Raw genomic sequence first — 21,644 nt, forward strand, 5'->3', positions numbered from 1 at the left:
CTTCCCGAGGAAAAGACCCACTCTGAGAACTGAACTTAGGCAAGGCACTTTGCTCATCAGTAAAGAAGGGGAGTTGGGCTAGAGACTTCCAAGGTTCCTCTATAGCCTGTGGATTAGGGGATCCAAGCTAATCTAATTCTCCACTACACCTCCTCGGGGAGCTGGTATACACACACACACACACACACACACACACACCGGGAACTGGTGCACAGCCCCCCACCCCCACACTGTAGGCCCTGATTCCCCCAGGGACACCCCGCTTACGGAGAGACACACACCCCCACACCACACCAACCCAGAAGGAGAGAGAGGCAGGACTCTCCCTCCCTCAGCCAGGCAGTCTCCTGAGGCTGCTGACATCACAAAGGTGTCAACTGGCAACCTCATTGTCATGTGGCTCTCCCCTGGCTCCCCTTCACTCGCAAACGCAGGGAAAGGGTGAGACCTTTCAGAGCAGCCAAGCGGGCAAGCTTCCAGCAGCAGTCTGGGAGTGAGCAGTCGGCAGAGCCACCAAGCCGGGCGGCGGGGCATTGGGCCTCGCGTTTCAACTTCTGTTCAGTTCTCCTGTAATGGAAAATTGCTTTGCACAAAGCTAGGGTGTTACAGTTCTTTCCAGCGCCCCTCCCCCCCACCCCGCCCCTCGGCAGCCTTCTGAACAGAGGGACAGCGCCCGCAGGAAGGTGGAAGGAGGGTAGTTGCGGCTTCTTACTATGTCCCTTGCTTCAGGCCCTGGGCCCGGGTGGTTACTCTTTTCCTTTGGAATGGGACTGGTATCGGGATCAAAGTGTCCAAATAATTGTCAGTGTCAAGCCCAGGAAGTGATCTGCACAGGGATCCAGTTAGCCGAATACCCCCCTGATGTACCCCTGAACACCCGGAGGCTGTACCTGAATGATAACCGCATCACCTTTTTGCCAGCGATGAATCTAGGACTCCTCAGTGACCTTGTTTACTTGGACTGTCGGAATAACCTGATTCGAGAGGTGATGGATTATACCTTCATCGGGGTCTTCAGACTCATCTACCTCGATCTCAGCTCCAACAACCTAACCTTGATCTCCCCATACAGTTTCTCCATGCTCAGCAACCTGGTGCAGCTGAACATCTCCAACAACCCTCACCTGTTCTCCCTGAACAAGTACACCTTTGCCAACACCAGCTCTCTGAGATACCTGGACCTCAGAAACACCGGCTTGCAGACCTTGGACAATGCTGCCTTCCAAAACCTCCTAACTCTACAGACCCTGTATCTGAGTGAAAACCCGTGGAAGTGCAACTGCTCCTTCCTGGACTTCACCATCTACTTAATAGTGTCCCATCTGAACCATCCAGGTGAGGGTTTGACTGGGTGTGGGGACAAGGATGTGACGGAGGAGGAGGAATTAATTCCAGAAAAGGTAAAGTCAAAAGATGGTCAGGATGGGAGAAAACTCTGGGGTAAGCTGATTGAAAGCATTCTTATTGCTCTGCAGGATCCATCCTTGGGTTGACTCAGGAGGCAATGAGTCTGTAACTGCAAAGTAAGAAATTCAGGGTCACTGTAGTCCATGGGTGGACTATTTCAATCTGTTGGATTCAGTGACTGAATTTTTACAGGATCCAAAAGTAAATTCAGTCATGAGTAGGCCATAGAGGATCCAACAGTATGATGTACAGAAGAGAAAGTTCCATAGAGGTAGGGGGAGGGCCACAGGAGCTCCCTAGACAGTGAGAGTGCCCCCCAGTAAGGGTGAGCATGCATCTGTGAACAGCTCACCAGCGCCCACTATGTCCAGCAGGAGGTTTCAATCTCACTGGCAGATTCTCAAGTCTTACCCGGTAGATTTCCAAGCCAGTGCTGCCAGGCTCTCCACTGTCCCCACCCCTCTGCCGTGGTCCCTGGGGCACTCCAGCGTCTCAAACCCCTCTTCTTTTCAGTGACTTTACTGTCCCATCCTTTATCCTCCCATTATCCCACTTTATCAGTATCTCCTTCACTCAGGACCTCAAGGAAATGTGAATCATTCCTCATAGAAAGCCCAGAGCCACTGATGTAATCTGGCAAAATTGGACTTTGGGCTCAAAGCCTGTCCAAACCGTGTCTTCTCTCCCTTCCCTGAATGTCTGTTCTTGAAGATATTTTCATGCACCAGCACCTTCTGAAACTTCCACCATGATATCTTGCCCAGGTTGGCAAAGGCCCAGAAAGATTCCTAGCCAAAAATGATAAGCTTTAAGGGGATCTGGGGGAGAGGGTATTGAATGGTGGCAGCAAGTGAAAATGTGCCCTTCTGGCCCTCCTTCCAATGGACGTGTCTTAACATGTCTTCCAGGCAGGGCCTGGACTATGGTAAGGCAAGCGAGCCTCCTAGGATGCAAGATTCAGGGAGACAGTAAGAGCGAGTGGCTTTCTCACATTTGGCGCCCTGGGCACCTGGCCCTCAAGCTGAGCTAGAATAAATCAAAAGGAAAGAACTTCATCAGACGTATCTTCTTAAGAATACTGATCATGAAAGAACAGAGGAACAGTTATCTTGGCTAGGTTGCCTTACCTGTCCAGAGAGAAATGTCTTCTACTTTTCTCAATGGTGCAATGGTGCTTTCTAGAAAGCCCTCTAAAAGAGGGTCGCTATTAATCATTCTCAGGCATTCAATGTGATTCTCCTGTCAATGTTCATGTAACTAGCCCATGGAGAGCTTCATCCTCTCTTGTCCCTGCCCACCATAAGTATATATTTTCCTCAAGCAGAGCCCACCAAGTAGCCAGAAGGACCTCCTACCCTAGCTGAAAAGGGCGACATAGCTTGGCTTCTCCCCTAGTCCCTAAGCCTACCACTTTACCGGCCATCAAATCTCCCTCAATCAAAATTCTGCTTACAGAGTCGTGTCTTCTCAGAATGCTCAGGCTGACTGCTTTGGACTCCTTGACTCATTTCATTCCGGGATTGAATAGGATTATAAACCGGATCTGTTTCACTGTGCATTTTAAAAAACATCAGAAGCGGGTATCTATCTTGTCAAGCCCATGAGTTCCTCATGAATGAAGAGTCTGTCTTTTGAGATAGACAAAGCTTTTAGTCGCTGGCCAGTGTGAGCCCCCTCCCTCAACACGCACCCCCAACTACTGGTCTGCTCATCTCTTTCTGTTGTTTGGTGACCTAGCGGAACCCGCCCAGGCCACTTCATGCAGAACTATGGTCTCATTGCCCTGGCTAACAATTGTTATCTCTTAAAAACACTAATGAGCCCAAGGCTAGTCATAGAACAATTTATCTTTGGAGAGAGCTTTGCAGCTGCTAGAGTTTTCTCACACATACTGTCTCATTTTCTTTACTTTGAGTGTCATACCAACCCTTAAATTTTGTTGCCTGGGCCTGTGGAAGAGGCTAGGATTGGTATTTTTAACCCTATCACGTGGATGAGAAAATAGACTGACCCAAAAATCACATGGCTAGTAAATAGCAAAGAAAAAAAAAATTTTTTTTGAATCTTCTGATTCTGATTCAAGTCTTTTTTCATGAGACTACTAGATCTTAAATCCCCAAATTACATGATAACTGTGATCCTATAAGTCAGCTTAGTTATAAATATAAGTCATGTTAGAAGCATATGGCCACAGCATCTAAATTACAGCTTTATTTCCTATCTGACTACACATGGAGCTCACCCAAGATCATTTCCGTTGGCTAATGAGCTCTAGCCAATGTAAACTCATCACAGACCTGCACTCCTCCTATAAGTCCAAGTTCACCCCGACCCACCCAAACTCCCAGAGAAGGAGCCCAACCTTTGCATCTCAGTCAGTATGGTTGTCCGTTCCCACACATACATACACATACAACATCACAAACATATGCATAAACACAAGGGCAAACACACATACACATTCCCACATACATACAAACACGAAGATGTGCCCCCACACACATACTGTACATGTGTACACATATACACAGCTACTCACACACAATCACCCACATATTACACATACATAATGCACATACACACATCCAACGTGTAGATACATACCCGTACATGAAGGGGCACACATATACACATAAAATTGAATGCATACACAGTAGAATTCATTAGGTGCTTCTCTTGCCCTTTAGCCCTCAACATAATGGAAGATTTATTTTGTGTGACTCTCACATGATTCATGCCCCTGATAAGTGGAAATATCTTTGCTACGGACAAACACTAAAGCACAGGCTCACCTATTAGACCACACCTGCTATAGAAAGGTGATCTTTGGCATGTTCTAGAATGGAGAGTACATAACTCCCCATGTACCACACTGCAAGATATAAGAAGAATCTCTCTGAAATGAGCTGAGTACATGGTTATTTATAAAGAAGAATCCAAATTAAAGATGGCTTTCCCTTTAGATCCAGGAACATACTGAACATTAGCATTGGGAGATTTTCCCTGTGGTCCAGTATTAAGGTGAGCATGATAATAGAGGGGCAGGATATAGATCCCTTGAATAGCAAGGCAGTGAAGTAAGGAATTTCCATGCTACCACTTAGTTCATCTGTTCATCCATTTAAATATTTATTGAGTCCTATTATGCGCCAAACAAACATATGGAGGGAACCTTGAACTGTGTGTGGAGACTCACATGACTATGATCATTTGCACCATATATGTCCCATGGTCCAGTCAGGTACAGCAGAACTAACCCCACTGGACAGAACAGGACAAAAGAGGCCTCCATATGCCTTTTGGGTAGAGGAGGCACTTGGGAGAGCTTCAGTTGCAGGTGAGGAATGGCAACCACCCTGCAGGGAGGGGAGCCCAGTGTTAAAGAGCTCAGATTGGAGTGAAACAGACCTGAATTATAACCCTAGCCCTGCTGCCTGCAATTTATAGGATATCTGAGAAGTTACTTAGCCTCTATGAACCTCAACTTCCTGATCTTTCAGACAGGTATAATAATAGAGCCAACCTGACTAGGCTGCTGAGATGAGAACGCTTACAAACTGCCATTAGTATTGAGTCTTGCACACCAAAAAAACATTCAATAAACAAATGGTTGGCAGATGTGGGAAAGATACACGGTACTTAAGAGAAGAGCAGACATCAGTCAGGTGATCCCTGGGATAAGCAGTAGACTTCAGGAAGTTTCAGCACACAAGGAACAAGAGGACAGTGTGCCCTGTCTGGTAAACATGACTATAGGGATGCATGGTGGGGGGAGGCGGGGGGAGGGAGGGATATAGATAGGATGTTGAAAGGTGATCAGCAGGTCCCAGGGCTCTAAATCCTGGGAAAATGGGACAGAGGGAGTCTTAGAGGGAGCTGGGTGTTAGGCAAGTTATGAACACAAGAGTTCAGACTGGGGAACAAAACCAGAAGGCCAAATCAAGGCTTGGTCTCAGCCTGGATCATAAGACTCAGGGCTTTGCCAGTAGTAGTAGCAAAGTGATTCTGAATCACCTGAATCTGGAACTGAAGTTCTACCTAAAGACAAACCCCACTTCCAGCAACAGGCATAGACATGCAGACAGCTTTCAAGGGATGAGGGCAAGGAGGTCCAACTGTGGTATAAGAAGTCACCTACATGGTGTGATTTTGTTATTTGAAGAGGACTTTGCCCCCATCCACTGTCTACCACTGAACTAAAATTAGCCATTAGAGGTTTGTCCCTTTGAATCCCAAAAAGTGCTCAAATTTGGAAGAGGACCCTACAAAATATATGAACCCCTGGGGCTGAATAATACCAGTGTCCCCAAGCCTTTCTCAGCTCTCATATCAGAGGTAGAAGTGAATTCTTGAGAAATACAGTTAGCTAAAATTAATTCTGCAACAGAGGGGAACCTTGAAGGAAGCCAAGGTCCAGGAAAGAAATGGGGAGATCTTAAAACAAGATATGAAGGCAGTAATATGTGCCTCCCCCATGTCACTTGTTGACTCAGTTCACCCCCATAAAGGGCCTGAGGGGAAGGCTAAACTGTTTTATTCACCTTTTTTCACCATAAAGCTACACTGAATAGGAATATCAAAATTTTCCCACACTGGCAAGAAATTTGGTGCTATTATCAAAGTCTTCATCAAAAAAAAAAAAAAAAACCCTCTGATGGTATACTCACCAGATGCACTGAAAACTGTTCCATCTTCAAAAAGTTCACATACTCACTTTGCAAACATGAAAATCACAGCAGAAACAGGGGTGAGTTATAAAGTGCTGGTCACCAGGACACTCTAATCAATGCAGAGTTAAAAACAGACCCACAGATTCCATTTTCTTTATGGCTTGGTCAGCAGATAGGAGGACTAATTCCTGGCTGGAACTGTAATTTCCCAGGCGTTAATGCTCTTTGAAGGTGAGAGTGGCAATTGAATTCTTCCCAGGATAGAACTGCCTAGTAGGACAGGGTTGAGCGCCTCCAAAGATGCTCTCAAAAATGTGCAGTTCTAAGCTCCTGGACATAAGGATCCTGGACTCCATCCTCTCTTCTCCCACAGTCTAGTCTAGTGCTGTCCAACAAAAGTCTCTGCTGCAGTAGAAATGGCCTATATCTGTGCTGTTCAATATGGTAGCCACTAGTCACACGTGGGTATGGAGTTCTTGAAATTAGGCTAGAGCAACTGAGAACTGAATTTTTAATTTTTATGTTGTTTTAAATTATGTGAGTAGCCCCATGAATGGCCACTGGCCACCATATTAGGGTAGCCTTTTATTTTAAGATTTTATTTATTTATTCATGAAAGACACAGAGAGAGAAAGGCAGAGACACAGGCAGAGGGAGAAGCAGGCTCCATGCAGGGAGCCCCATGTGGGATTCAATCCTGAGACCACGGATCACGCCTTGAGCCAGGGACAGGTGCTCAACCGCTGAGCCATCCAGGTATTCCTTGGGCAGCCTTTTAATATAAGAAGCTTGAGATGGAACTTTAAAATCTCGCCTCCTAAAAAAAAAACCTCGCCTCCTCACAAGTAAGTGGCTATAGAGCCAAGCCCAACACGGAGATCTTCTGACATCCAGATTCAGTGTTTTCCCCTCATGCCATGACTCTCCTTACTCTAGATACATCCTCATCCATTTGACTCTGAAATATTTGTTGTATGATCATTATATGCCCAACATTGTGGGCATAATGCTGGAGTGCTTTCATCACAGAGAAAAGACGTCATAATTCCCATCTTTCATAAGACAATCTTGGGATACAAGAGAGAGAAAATAAAATTGAAAGCCAAGAAGTCCTGGAGCGCATGGGTGGCTCAGTCAGTTAAGCATCTGCCTTTGGCTCAGGTCATGATCCTGGGGTCCTGGGATCAAGCCCCACGTCGGCAGGTGGGGGGGTTCCCTGCTGAGCAGGGAGTCTGCTTCTCCCTCTCCCTCTGCCCCTCCTCCCACTCGTGCTCTCTCTCTCTCACTTGCTCTCTCTCTCAAGTAGATGAATGGAATATTAAAAGAAAGAAAGAAAGAAAGAAAGAAAGAAAGAAAGAAAGAAAGAAAGAAGAAAGAAAAGAAAGAAAGAAAGAAAGAAAGAAGAAAGAAAGAAAGAAAGAAAGAAAAGAAAGAGAGAGAGAGATAAAGAAAGAAAGAAAAGAAAGAAAGACAGGCAGCCAAGAGGTCCTGTCCTAGTCCCCGCAATGCACTGTGTGATATGGGACATGTCACTTTCCCTCTGAGACTCACTTGTCTTTGAAAGAAAAAGGTAGTAGGATTAGATACTCTCTAAAGCCCGTCTAGCTGGTAGTCTATGGACATAAATAGAAAGACAAGGTGCACCTAACTGTGGGAGAAGAGCAGGGATCAGCAGACGGGGTCCCAAATGGGCAGTGCAATGGATCGATGCTGAGGCGGAGGCACTCCTGGAGAAGCTGTCCACAGTCACATAATTAGGACACGCACATAATTAGGAAGTAGGCAGCCTGGAACCCCTGCACTGTCCTACCTCCTGTCTACTTGACTAGAACAGTGCGTCCATCCCCAGGAGACTCGATGCCCTAGACTGTCCTCCCAGGCCTGGCCTCCTCAACCAGTGGTTTTCAAATTCCAATGAGCACAGGAGCCTCAGGCCCCATATCCAGAGATTCTGGTTTTGGACTGTGCAGATCATTAGACCATATTTTGAGAAACCCTATGACAATGGCTTCTGTTCTAGATCTATAGTGGCTGCTCCCACTGGTGAATAAATTGATTTGCACTGAGATGTTAGTGGCTAATAATGTTTTGACATGTCTCCCTCAAGGAGCATTTGCAGAAACAGAGTTCAGAAAGTGACAGACTATGAGGGGTAGAAGCGGGAGTAGTTTGGGGACAGAGTGTCCCTCTGTCAGCTCTTAAATTATAGTCCTTAAACAGTCCTGGGTGACCCGATGGGGGGTGCCCACGAATCAAAGAGGAGTCTGGGCAGGAGTGCTACAGAGGCAGTGGACAAAGCCACTCGGGGACATCTGCGGGGAGCAGATGGGTTGGGTCATATGCTGTTTCAGGTCCACGTCATCTTGAGGGCATTTTGAGCAGAGAACATCTTCGTTTCATTCCAGCGCTACTTCATCCTGTATTCAAGGCTGCTGTAATAGGATAATGGCCCCATTTCAACCCACCAAGTACAAAGTCATCTACAACTGTGCCAAGACTTAGATTTCCGGAATGAATTCAGGTCCTCACACTCTTCCACTATTAATGCTAACCCATCTTCTCCATCAGAGAAATTGCTGCAGGGACCAGACACCCAGAAAGGGAACAGCTGGGCAGCAGACATTTCCAAGGCCGTCAGCTGCTCTGCCAGCTTGTCTCTCCCACCTTCTCACAAACACCCTGCTGAGAGCCAGAGGAGCAGCCTCATGAGGGCAATAAGGGGGCTAAGAGGGGTGCAAGTGGGTCAGTGATCCCTAAACTACCCAGAAAAGCCAAGGAGGGATGGGGTGGCAAGCACGTGCAGCTTAGGAAGGATCCTGAGTAATTCTCACACACTCTTGAGCTCAACCCACTTGAAATCCCTGAAAGTAGGTGACCCAAAGTCCCTTCAAGTTCAAAAATGCCAGACCTCTGTGCATGGCCTCTCTGGTCACCCAGCACCACTCAGGCTTCTGGAAGGCAGCTGTGCAAGGCTGGCCAAAGCAGCCAACTTCAGTTTCCTTATCTCTAGAAGTGAAGAGCTCTCCAGCCTGGAGATAATCCAGCAGAGTGTGGATGTGGCTAGAAAGAGAAACAGGGATCCAGCCATGAAGGGCCTTTGAAGGATTTTCTGGGGAACATGCAGTACATCCTGAAAAGTTCTGGGAGGCAGGTGAGCCTGGATACAGGGCTAGGAGGCTCCTGTGGGCATCCAGGTAAGGGAGGAAGATGGTCTATGGCAGCAGATGAAGAAGTCTAGACAGGTCAGAGGAACCATTTCAAAGGTAGAAGGAATAGGACTTGGGACTGAACCAGACCCTCCCAAGTTCCCAGTCCTCCTTTCATGACTTCTGGCAAGTTCTAAGTAATTAATAGATATGTATATTTAACATTTATCTTCCCTGATAGTAAGGTCTATGAGAGCAAAGAACATGTCTGAAGCTTCAGAAACTAGTTCAGGGCCTGACACAGGAAAAAGGCTCAATAAATATTTATTGAGAAAAATCAATGAGCAAATGAGATGTGGAAAATAACAAAAAAGAATTGGTTTCAATGGCTCTGGAGGCTTCCCTGAGATGGACACTCTTGGAGGAAGGGTAGTGAGGAACTTAGGGGAGAACATGTCCCATCCTGAGCATGTTGAGTGGGAGGGGCCCCATGAACCAGGAGGCCTTTGAACGTTCTGGCCTGAAATCCAGAAGAATAGAATACATATTTCCGAATCATCAGCTCACTGGTGATCATTGAAACCAAACGAAGGATGAGATAAGCCAGCAAAGGAGTTTAGAACAGGGGCAGGGGGTTGGGTAACAGGGCAAGGACAGAAGCTTTGGGGAATGCCAACATACGGAAGGGCCAAGAAGAGCCACACACAAGGTGCCCTGGGCAGAAGCAGCCAGGCAAGAGAAACGAAATCAGAGAAAGGTAGACTCACGGAAGCCAAGAAAAGAGTTTCAAAGAGTGGAAGCAGGTCAAGTAAGGATTGAAAAGTGTCCATCAGATTTAGCTACCAAGAGGTCCCTGATGTCTCGGATGATTCCCATGGCATGGAGGGAGTGGACACCAGAGCGCAGTGAGCTACAGAATGAATAGCAAGGAAGAAAAGAGGTGCAGAAAAAAATGTAGACTTGGGGCACCTGGCTGGCTCAGTTGGTGGAACATGCAACTCATGATCTCAGGGTCGTGGGTTCAAGCCCCACATTGGGCATAGAGATTACTTGAAAAAAAATGTAAACTCTTCTAGGGAGCTTGGCTGTGGACCGAGGAGCTAGGGCGATAGATGGAGGGGAACTGTACAAAGCGGATACTTATTTTCTTAGGAGCAAAGAGGTCCATGGAGGTGTTTATCTGCTGCTGAGAAGAGTCGATGCAGGGCAAAGACACAGGACAGGGAGAGTAACTGATGGGGTAAAGCCCCTGGGGAGGCGGGAGTGAGTGGACTCCAGAATGAAATGGAGGGTCAGCCTCAAACAGGAAAAGGTCCCTCCTCTGGGGCTGTGGAGAAGGAAGCTAGGGCAAGCGCACATGGCGTAACTGTGAGGACATGGGGCAAAGGAATTGAGGGGCCTGCCCGGGAGTCCCTATTCTACTTTCAGTGAGATAAAAGACAAAGGATGACTTTTTTTTTTATTAATTTTTATTGGTGTTCAATTTACCAACATACAGAAAAACACCCAGTGCTCATCCCGTCAAGTGTCAAAGGATGACTTTATATCTAGAAGAGTACACAAGTTTCACATGCTGTTTCTATGATGCTTTGGTAGCACCAGCCCATGTAGGTGATCCTAAAATATCCCTTTGTTCTCAAGAGGATCATACTCCCCGTTGAACAAGCAAAACCAAGATGGGCTCTGGATTCAAACTACCTGGTTTTCCATCCTGCCTCCATCACTTACCAGCTGGGCCGCAATCTGCACAAGAACCACGCTCCTCGTCTATAAAACGGCGATAGGTTCGTGCCTATTTCTTGGGTTGTTGTGCTGATTAAATGAAACGATCCAGATGAAAGTTTTAGAAATGCACGTAGTAATGTTCAGCTAATGTTAGCTACTGTCGTTGCCGTGACAATTCCTGGTGGTGACTGTGAAGGCCACACGGGGTGCAGAGAAGGGGGACAGCCATGTGGGTTGACCGAGACAGACAGGGTAAGTCCTGCTGTGGTGCTGCCCTCCGTGTGCTTGGGTGCACTGTCCGCAGGGAGTCCAACTTAGGCAGGGGTGAGGGGGAGCTAGATCTTTTGGGGTGGGAGTGGGTGTTTTAAAACCTTCAAAATGACAGCATTATATTTTTAAAAATGAAATTCAATGCTTAGCCCATACACGGTGATTTTTTTTTCTTATCAGAACAGTGATAGATTTGTCCTTCCCCTCAACCCAAATAAAAGAACAGCTAATTATGTCTGATACATCCGATTAAAATGTAGTGAGGACTAGGATGAGTCATGTTAACAAACCCTCGCAATTTTCAATATCTTCTTCCAACAGCTACGATGCTTGGGCCACAGCATGTGGCTGAGGTGAGGCACAGGCCTTGTTGACTGATCTGACATCCGCACGGGGTGGGGAGGAGCTGGGCCTGGCATCTGAGTTCTCCTGTTCCACTAACAGTTACTGAGCATCTACCAGGTGCCAAGGCCCGAGCATACAGCTGAGAACAGAAACAGACATGCCGTCACGGAGCTTCCACTCTAGCGGGAAGGGAATAAATAAGCAATTAAGCATAGGACTTGATGTCAAGGGACAATAAGAGGAAAGTACGGGAAGAGAAGGGAGAGAGTGTGTCTGGGATGGAGGACAAGGCAGATTGTTTCTGTTGGGTGGTGCTGAGGAGGTGACATTTGAGCAGAGAACTGAGTAAGGTAAGGAGACAAGCTGTGGAAATAAGATGTGGGGAAAGGGGACTTTCTAGACAGAGGGAAGAGCAAATGCAAAGGCCCCGGGGTCAAATGAGCATGCTATCTTAGAGGGTGAGCAGAGGGGAGACAGATGAAGGAAGGAGACAGAAAATTAGCAAGAGGCCAGGTCAGTTAGGACCTCTAGGCCAATGAGAGGCTTTCAATTTTGTTCCTGAGTGTGACAGGAAATCACAAAAGGGTTTTGAGCAGGGAAGGGGCATGACCTAGGACCTGCAGAGGGATCCCAATGCTGGGTGGAGAGAGACTGAGGGCAGAGCAGGGACATGGATGAGGAGGGCTGTCACAGCTCAGGTGAGGGAGGATGGTGGCCTGGACCAGGGTAACGGTCCAGATGATGGGAAAATATAAGAATTATGATGTGTTTGGAAGGTAAGACTAACAGGAATGGCTCGTGGCTTGAGACACGGCTTGTGATGTGAGAGAGGAAGCAAGAAGAGCTCCCAAAGTCTGTGTGGGTGACCAGTGATCGGTGGTGCCCTGCTGCTACTGAGCTTTTCTAAGTTGCCTGTTATCCATGAGGACCACTGTTCCACTACCTTCCGTACCTGGGATTTTCCAAGCAGATGGGTAGTTTATCTATCTATCTATCTATCTATCTATCTATCTATCTATCTATCATCTATCTATCATCTATCTATCTAAGAGTGAGTTAGGGCCCCTGGGTGGCTCAGTGATTGAGTGTCTGCCTTCAGCTCAGGGCATGATCCCGGGGTCCTGGGATCCAGTTCCGCACTGGGCTCCTCATAGGGAGCCTGATTCTCCCTCTGCCTGTGTCTCTGCCTCTCTCTCTGTGTCTCTCATGAATAAATAAATAAAAACTTTAAAAAAAAAAAAAAGGAAAGAGTTAGTTAGAAAGAGAGAGCACAAGCCAGAAGAGAGGCAGAGAGAGGAAGAGAAGCAGACTCCCCACTGAGCAAGGAGCCCCAAAGCTAGGCTTGATCCCAGGACTCCAGGAACCATGACTTGACCGTGACTACTTAGCCAACAGAGTCCCCCAGGCGACCCCAGATGGATAGTTACTAAGCAGGCCCAGCTTTAGACCCAACCGAGCAGAAACTAGCATTTGCCTTTAGTTTCCAAGAACCACCTGGCTCCATCCCCCAGCCCAACCATGGAGCTGGCTCCCTGCCCCATCAAAACCTTCCTCAAGGAAGATGACAGCATGGGTTCCCCCCGGGGAAGGGGCTTCCGTTGTTGGCTTCTTTTTCACAAGACCATACTCTTTAAGCCTTATTTGGTTGGCAGGGTGGAAGGTCTATCTCCTGCTGGCAGCATTCTGGGTACATAAGACAAGTGCGTAAGAAGGTATTATGAGGGAAAGGGGTCTTTGCACCTGCACATCATGCCCAGGTACAACCATTTGTCCAAAAGGCCAGTCCCGTAGCCTTGAGCACCTCTAAAGCACAGGAACAATTGGGTTGAACTTGCTAGGTTTGAAGGGCTTTCCTGTAATGTTCCAAGAGGCTATGAATCAGTTTTAACCTTTACCAAAATATAGACTCTTTAACCAAGGGGGGGAAATGTATTAGAGAAGAATTGTAGTGCCTAAGCCCAAATCATCCAAATCTTTAAGTTTTCATGATGCCAGGGCTGGTTTAGACCAGGAGTCAGCACTGCTTTCTATAAAAAGCCAGATAGCAAATATTTTAGGCTTTGTGGATCTCTGTTGCAACTCCTCGATTTTGCCATCTGTAACCTGAAAGCAGTCATAGAAAATACATAAATAGGGGCGCCTGGGTGGCTCAGTCAGCGAAGCATCTGCCTTCAGCTCAGGGCATGATCTCAAGGTCCTGGGGTCACATCACGCTCCCTGCTCAGCTGGGAGTCTCTTGCTTCCTCCACCCTTCTGTCCCTACTTCTGCTCAACTCTCTCGCTCGCTCTCTCTCTCTCGTGTGTGCCTCTCTCCCAAATAAATTCCTAAAAAATGAAATATGTAAGTAAATGGGCATGGCTGTGTTCCAATAAAAACGTATTTGGAAAAACAGGCTGCAGGCTGGATCTGGCCCATGGAGTTTGTGGAACCTGGGCTCATGCCATCCAGAGGAGACAGACAGGTGATGAGCTCTAGGTAGGAAAGGTAGAAGCCAATGCTCAGAGGACCCCGCATGAGGGTCTGAGAAGGGGGCTTTGCTGGCTGATTGACTTTGGTGGTGTTGGGCTGCTGTGTGGTCCAATCTAGGTCCCCCCCGCCCAGAAAGTCATTTCCTCCAGGCCACCCGGAGTGTAGACGAACATAACAGTGGTCCCTTCAAATTCCAGTCAGGAACTGGTCCTAAAACACAAGGCCAAAGACACAAGGGTTTAAGAACTGCTTGTGTGAGATCAGATCAATGAACCTACCCATTCTCCCCTGTATGCATTCAACAGACATTTATTGAGCATCTACTGTGTGCCAGGCACTAGGCATACGAAGCCAAACAAAGAGGGCCTCTGCTCTCAAACAGTTCTCTAGTACGAATTGGGGACTAGTACTGGGGACCTTTGATGCCATGCCTGCAACACCTGCATCCTCACTTGTCCCCATCCGCATTCACCCTCCCTTCTCTCTCTGTAGCCTCAGAGGACAGAGGAGTCTCTCCTTCCAGTTCAAGGCTGACTTTCCTCCATTTGGTCGTGGGGACCACCTCTTCCTGACTCCTCCAGGACTTCACACCCTGTGGCTCACTGAATCCTCCCCAAACCCTCATGAGGGATGAGGGATTAATACTTATCTGGCATAAATGAGTCCAAGGAGGCAAAGGATTAGCTGACCTGCCTTTGGCCTTCTATCTCCCCAGGTTCACTAGCCTCTAGCCGAGCATGATATCAATGACATTGACCTCAAGGGTTATTAACCACAAGTAACATTTCACTCATTCAACAAACATGCTTTGAGCTCTAGTATGGGTGAAGTGCTGTTCTAGGTGTTGAGGGTACAACAGTGAACCACGCAGACAAAACCCCATGTCTCCACGGAGCTCTTAATCTAGTGGGAAGAGGCAGACAAAGGAGTAGGTCAATCCACTTCCTTGACAAATACACAATGAGCTGGAGAAAAAAAAAAATGAGACAAAGTACTCTGCATCTAGTACTCTACATCCAAGCAAGCTAGAGCCTACTAAGGAGAAATGGGGGAATCAGGTCTTTCTTGGTGTTCAAGGGGGAAGTCTTAGGACAAAGTGGGTAAGCTGCTAGAAGCCAGTGCTGCGCTCTCGGGGGCAGGGACAGCTTAGTAGTGAAGGGAGCCTCCAAACTCCATCCTTCACTGTACGTTGTCACCACAGGGAGGCTCAACCATCCACTCAGCATGGGGGGCTCAGAGCCTGCACTCGACTCCTTGGGAACCTGCAGGAGACCACAGGCCGGTTTGTCTTATAATAACTGGGTTCAAACCAGTTTTCTGAATGGGAGACTTCTTGGGCTCCTGCAAAACATGTGATTCTGAGCCGCAGAAACCCTTGCTCCTCCAGACACGTGAGTCTGGCAAACAGGTTTCCTGCCTGTGAGTAGCATGCTATGTGTGGAAATAAACAATGTGGGGAGTCTGTTTCCTTAGGAACTATTTGCAGGAAGAATTTAAACATTAATGACATCTGTAATCGTACCTGGGAGTTTGAACTGGGACAAGTGCCCTGGGCCCAGGGAATGGGGCTGAGAGACAAGGGGGCCAGTCATCTGTTCCTAATATGAATGAAGGCCCTGGAGTTGTGCAGTTCACAGCAGTACAACAGAACTTGGTAGCCTTTTGTCAGAGGAAAGGAAACCAAGAAAGCCAGAGAGGGAGTAACTGATAAACCATTTATTCATTTGGTAGCATGGGAGTAATAACCAAAACTGCCCGGTGGGGTGATCAAGAGTAGAGTTTAATTTTGAAAAGCACCTTCTCTGATGCCACGCACTCCGAGATCAGTAGATGGGTCGATAGTCTCTAATGTCATCAGGACGGAATAGAAAAAGAATGTTTGATTAACAAACTAATGAAAAGGAAATGAAATCATAAAATAAAAGGCAACAAAGTAGAGAGAAAGAGACATAAAATAAATGGGGCAAGTTGAAAACATATCAGTCTAATGTTAAATTTTTTTTTAAGATTTTATTTATTCATTCATGAGAGACACACAGAGAGAGGCAGAGACACAGACAGAGGGAGAAGCAGGCTCCATGCAGGGAGCCCGATGCAGGACTCGATCCCAGGACCCCCGGGGTCACGCCCCGAGCTGAAGGCAGACACTTAACTGCTGAGCCACCCGGGCGTCCCTAACGTTAAATGTTAATGGAATAATTACAATACAAACTTTGCTAGATTGGATGGAAAACAAAACCCAGCTACATGTTGCTTATAGAAAACATATGTTAAATATGGGAACATAGAAAGATTAAAAGTAAAAGGATGGCAAAAAATAAACAATGCAAATACTAACCAAAAGATATTTGATGGAGCCTTACTAATGTCAAAGGCAGTAGACTCTAAGTCAGGAAGCATTACTGGAAATAACGAGATGTTGCTCAGTGAAAAGAGGGCAAATCTACCAGGAACAGGTAACAGGAGGAACTTTCTACATGTCTAATAACATATCTTCTATATATGTAAAGCAAAACATGACAGAAATATAGGAAGTAGGTAAATGCACAATCAAAACGGGTGACTTAAAAAAAAAAAAAAAAACAGGTGACTTAAACATCCTTCTCCCAGTAGCTAATAGACAATTAATAGACTAGTAGTAACCAAGAAATAATAGTTTTTATAGATTAAAAAGAAAAGTCAGTAAAGATATTAATAAAAAAAGTCAAGGGGCGTCTGGGTGGCTCAGTTGGTTGGGCGTCTCCCTTCAGCTCAGGTCATGATCTCAGGGTCCTGGGATCAAGCCCCATGTCGGGCTCCCTGCTCAGTGAGGAGTCTGCTTCTCCCTCCCCCTGCTCTCTCTCTGTCTCTCTCCCTCTGAAATAAATAAATAAAATCTTAAAAAAAAAAAAAGTCAATAAAGATACAGAAGACCTGTATAAAATCACAACCTAATTGGTATCCACAGAATGATAGAGTCAGCAAAAACAGAATACACACTTTCCGGGGGGACGGGGCAGGGGGAGGCACATGCAAAATTTACTAAAAATGACTTTATGCTCAACCATAAAGCAAATTCTCAATAATTTTTTAAAATATTTTATTTATTTGAGAGAGAGAGAGAGAGCACACAAGCAGGGGGAAGGGGCAGAGGGAGAGGGAGAAGCAGACTCCCCATGGGGCAGGGAGCCCGATGCAGTGCTCGATCCCAGGACCCTAAGACCATGACCTGGGCCAAAGGCAGATGCTTAACCGACTGAGCCACCCAGGCGCCCTCAAAACATTTCGAAGGACTGAAATCATGGAGAGGATGTCTCTGGCCATTGTAGAATGATAGAATTCAACAATAAAAATATTACCAGAAAATCCCCCTCAAATTAAGTATTCCTTCAATGAAGGATACGTCTTATTAACAGGAACAAGAATGATCAGACACGGATTTACGTCTTCAAGAGTTTTGTCTGTCTGCTTGAGGAGAAAAGATACACTCCTCCTCTGGCAAGCAGCCCCCGAGCGAGGGAGAAGGAAGATTGTCAGAGACACAGGAAGGGTGCCAGGGCGGGCTCCGGAGGAGCGATCACAGGTGGTCTGAGCTCTGAGGATGAGAGGCCAGCGGGAGTGCTCCTGGGAGCACCGCAGTCACACCAGACTTTGAAGGACAGGAAGCTCTTGATCCGGGCAAACACTGAAGGAAGAGGCTTTCGACACAGAAAGAGCAGTATAGCAATGGGCAAGACGGGCAAGACGCAATCAAGGAATTAATAGTTTTATTTGAGCACAGCCAAGGGTGAGTCACAGAAGCGCTAAGAAGCGGGGAGGGCAGTGGCGACGTAGAAGGGGGCAGATGCTGGGGGTTCTGAATGCCAGGCCAGGGCGTCTTCATGTCACTCGCAGGCCTACAGGGGAGGCGGAGGAGGGTTTCCAGCCAGAGTTGGCCCCACGGAGAGCTGGGCTTCGGGAAATCTGGCTTGTGTGTGTGAAATAGTCTGGAGCTGGGAAACGGGGGGAGTGGGGTTAGGGGGACCTGCCAGGAGACAAGCGGTCCCCCACCTTGGCAGTGACTGGGGAAAGAAGGCAGCGGTAGGAAAACCCAGGCCTCCCTCCCCGCAGAGCCACCCACATGCCCGCACTTAAGAGCAACCTAACAAAGCCTTAAAATCACTGCTAATTGCCCCTTTCAAGGTAATGCTCCCAAACGGGACGCCGTATTTCATGTTTAGTCTGATGCTCAAGCCCTGGGTTGAAAGCTGAATCTTCTTAAAATAGAACGAGATAAGCCCTAGGCCCACAGAATCCCACACTTGCCTGTCCCCAACACACCTGTGTATAGTCCCATGTCCTGTCTCTGGAGTCTGGGGAGCTGACCCAAGCCCCGATGCCCTCTAGCCAGGCTGAGTGGAGAGAGAGGACTGCAGGTGCAATCGTGTGCCTGCCCCCTCCCCCGACAGTGTAATGGAGCCCCCACCTCTTTTCCTGTCCTGAGAGCTTCCCCCCTACCGGGGGCAAGGCCCCCCAAGAGGACTGCTTCCTCTCCTCCCCTCTGTAATCTGTGCACACAGTGGAGGAGACCACCGTGCGTGGCCTTCCCATCCCGCGTCTACAGCCTCCGCCACCAGCCAGGTCTCCCAGGCATCGCAGCCTTCGGCCGTCTTCCTGAGAACCACGGCTTCACTGCAGGTGCCCCCGCACAGAAGTGAGGCGCGGGGAACATTCTCCGGCTTGCAGGGGCCCTGGACTGCGCTCGGCCTGGTCAGCTCCTCCCAGCCACCCAGGCCCAACTGCCTCCCCCCACCACCCCCCAACCCCGCTCACTTCTGCATGCCTTTCGCTAATTCCCCTGCTGCCAGCTCCAGTCCAAACCCGACTTCCCCAACCTCCTTGGTCACCGAGGAGAGGAATGCCTTTGTGTAGCCTGGAGCATCTCCCCGAAAGTTTAGGGGAAGCGTCTGTCCACACTAGCTTCTTTGTGTCTCCCGCCTCCGCTCGTCTGTGTTTCCTCTACCTCGTCTCCCGCCTAGCTCCTTCAGGTCGTCTAGAAACTCTGGGAGTCTCAGTTTCCTTCTGTGCAAAACAAGGACAGTATCGTGCACGCCCAAGTCGTGAGAAGAATGAAACAAGACGTTTCGTATACCGTTTAGCATGTAATCGGGGCTGGGAAAATATTAGCTGCTATCACAATTTTTAAGCACGATTATCTCAAGCCCTGGTCTCCACCCTGCATTGGAGCTCATTTATGTAATGCCTGCTGGATGTACTTCCCCTGGCACCACACACACACACACACACACACACACACACACACACACACAGAGGCATCTCTGCATCAGCGCTGCAGAGCATATGGAGCTAGGAACACGCAGGGCTGAGGGCAGAGTTTTGAGTTGTGTGTGCAACACCGAGCAGCGGGCACAGTGGCTTTGCCTCCTCGCCTGTGGCCATGAAGTCCTCTCAACCACCCTGCAAGCAGGTAACGTTCTTTACATGTGTAAGATGAGAAAATGGGATTCAGAGAGGGAAATAGATATCCTGCCGAGATTCACACAATTAGTAAGTGACAGTCTGTATTTGAGCCCTGGTGTGTCTGGCTCTGGAGCCCACTTTGCTTTCTGTTACACACTCAAGTCCATAGCATTTGACACAGGGAGGGGCTCAGAGAAGAAGCCAGGCGGCTGAGTCAGCTGCTAAAAAGGACTGAAGACTCAATGTAGATCGTGTGATGAGCCAGTGATGCCACCCTCCCCCCGCTGGGAAGCAGAACGGCCTCCCCTACTGCTTATCCCTTCCCCTGAGCTCCCCACACCCGGACTTCTTGAGTGGAGACCACACAGGAGGCACTTCCAGGGAATCTTGTCCCTGCCGAGAGCTGGGCCGGGTGTGATGCCCTCGTGGTCCCTGGCTGGACTGAGGCCCGGGTGAAGGGGAAGGGACAAGGTGCAGGGCAGAGGTGGGAGCCAAGAAGGGAGAGCGGGGGGGGGGGGGGGGGGAGGTGACAGGTGTGGGTGGGGGTCTGTGGAGTGTCAACACTCCATGGAGCGCTTGCTTGTTTCCAAACCCCCTGCCCCTGCTATGGTTTCTTGTTCCTTGAGGATTCATAAGGAGCCAAGCACAGGGCTGCTGGGAGAGGGGCGGGGGGGGCTCAGTCCGTAAGCCCCCAACTCTTGATTTCTGCTCACATCATGATCTCATGGGGTCGAGAGACTGAGCTCTGCTTGGGCTCCATGCTCAGCAGGGAGTTGGAGGGAGATTCTCTCTCTCTCCCTCTCCCCCGGCCCCTCTCCACCCTCTCTCTCAGATAAATAAATCTTAAAAAAAAAAAGAAAGGAAAACAAGAGAAGTCCATTTTCAGGAGGCAACCTGAATGCAGCTACTTCAGAAGGCGGGCACGGGGGCGAGAAGCAGTGCGGGTGCAGGTGCAGTACTTCTCCACCTTCCTGTGCCCACATATCACCTCGTTGACACACAGATTCTGATTCAGGAGCTTGGCGGGGGGCGGGGGGGGCTTGAGATCCTGCATTCATTTATTTATTTATTTTTACAAATTGAATTTTTCAAAGTTTTCACTTATTTAGTAGAGCAGAGCAAGAGAGAGGGAGAGCACAAGTGGGGGTGGGGAGGAAAGGGGCAGAGGGAGAGTAATAGCAGCCCCCCGATGAGCAGGGCTCAGCCCCAGGTGGTGCTGGATCCCAGGACCCTAAGATCACGACCTGAGCCGAAGGCAGATGCTTCACCCACTGAGCCACCCGGGCACCCCAAGATGCTGCGCATTTCCAACGAGGGCCAGGTGCTTGCAGGGTCCACAGACCGCGCCCCAAGTAGCCAGGGTCCCAATGGCCTTTCCAGGTCCCCTTCGGGCCGAGGACCCTGGGGGGGCCTCTCTTTCAGCGCTCTGCCTGCTGTGTTTTTCCTCGTAGATGAGCAAAACGCCACGTGCGTGGAGCCCGCCGAGCTGGCGGGGTGGCCCATCACGCAGGTGGGGAACCCGCTCCGGTACATGTGCATCACGCACCTGGACCGCCAGGACTACATCTTCCTGCTGCTCATCGGCTTCTGCATCTTCTCCGCGGGCACCGTGGCTGCCTGGCTCACGGGCATGTGTGCCGTGCTTTACCAGAACGCCCGGCGCAAGGCGAGCGAGGACGAGGCCGAGGACGAGCATGGCCAGAGGGGGGATGACAGCGGGCGCATCTTCCAAAACAGGGCGGACTCGGGCCAGGACGGGTTCCCTCAGCTGATTTAGCTGCCAGAGACTGCTATCTGACAGGCCTTCCCCGGGCTCCCTCCCTGCCTTTCCTCTCCCCCTCCTCCTTCCGCTCCCCCACCCCCCCACCCCAGCTGTCTTAGACACCAAAGCCTATTAGTAAGACAAATAAAATATGTGGTGGCCATTTCACAAGTTGGTCCTTTCCTGCTCGACCAGCCCCAGGATACTTCCCTGAGCTCAGCGGGATGGCTTGGAAAAGCCTAGAAAGCTGGTGCGTGCACCTAGATGCTCAGGAAGCCCACCCCAAAAGCAGGCCAACTCACGTTTAATGAGCACCTACTATGCCTCTAACTGAAGTGCTGGCAGAGGGATGCGAGAAGCATAAGATTGAGAGGACTTGTCCTCAAAGAGCAAACAACTTGGGATGAGTG

At 48.7% G+C, this 21,644-nt stretch overlaps 1 protein-coding gene across 1 annotated transcript; it reads left to right on the plus strand.

The window, feature by feature from the left end:
• Window positions 1-665: 665 nt before the first annotated feature.
• On the plus strand, window positions 666-21,361 carry LRRC52 (leucine rich repeat containing 52). Its single transcript, XM_041722568.1, has 2 exons — window positions 666-1,335; window positions 20,924-21,361. Exons 1-2 carry the CDS (start codon window positions 714-716, stop codon window positions 21,247-21,249), a joined length of 948 nt encoding a protein of 315 aa, XP_041578502.1. The 5' UTR covers window positions 666-713; the 3' UTR covers window positions 21,250-21,361.
• Window positions 21,362-21,644: the final 283 nt, after the last annotated feature.

The sequence above is a fragment of the Vulpes lagopus genome, chromosome 11 (genome assembly GCF_018345385.1).
Source record: "Vulpes lagopus strain Blue_001 chromosome 11, ASM1834538v1, whole genome shotgun sequence".
Lineage (NCBI taxonomy): Eukaryota > Metazoa > Chordata > Mammalia > Carnivora > Canidae > Vulpes > Vulpes lagopus.

Coding starts and splice junctions, on each gene's coding strand:
- LRRC52 (XM_041722568.1), top strand. CDS start 714: ATGTCCCTTGCTTCAGGCCCTGGGCCCGGGTGGTTACTCTTTTCCTTT. Junction 1,336..20,923: donor GTCCCATCTGAACCATCCAG/GTGAGGGTTTGA, acceptor TTTTCCTCGTAG/ATGAGCAAAACGCCACGTGC.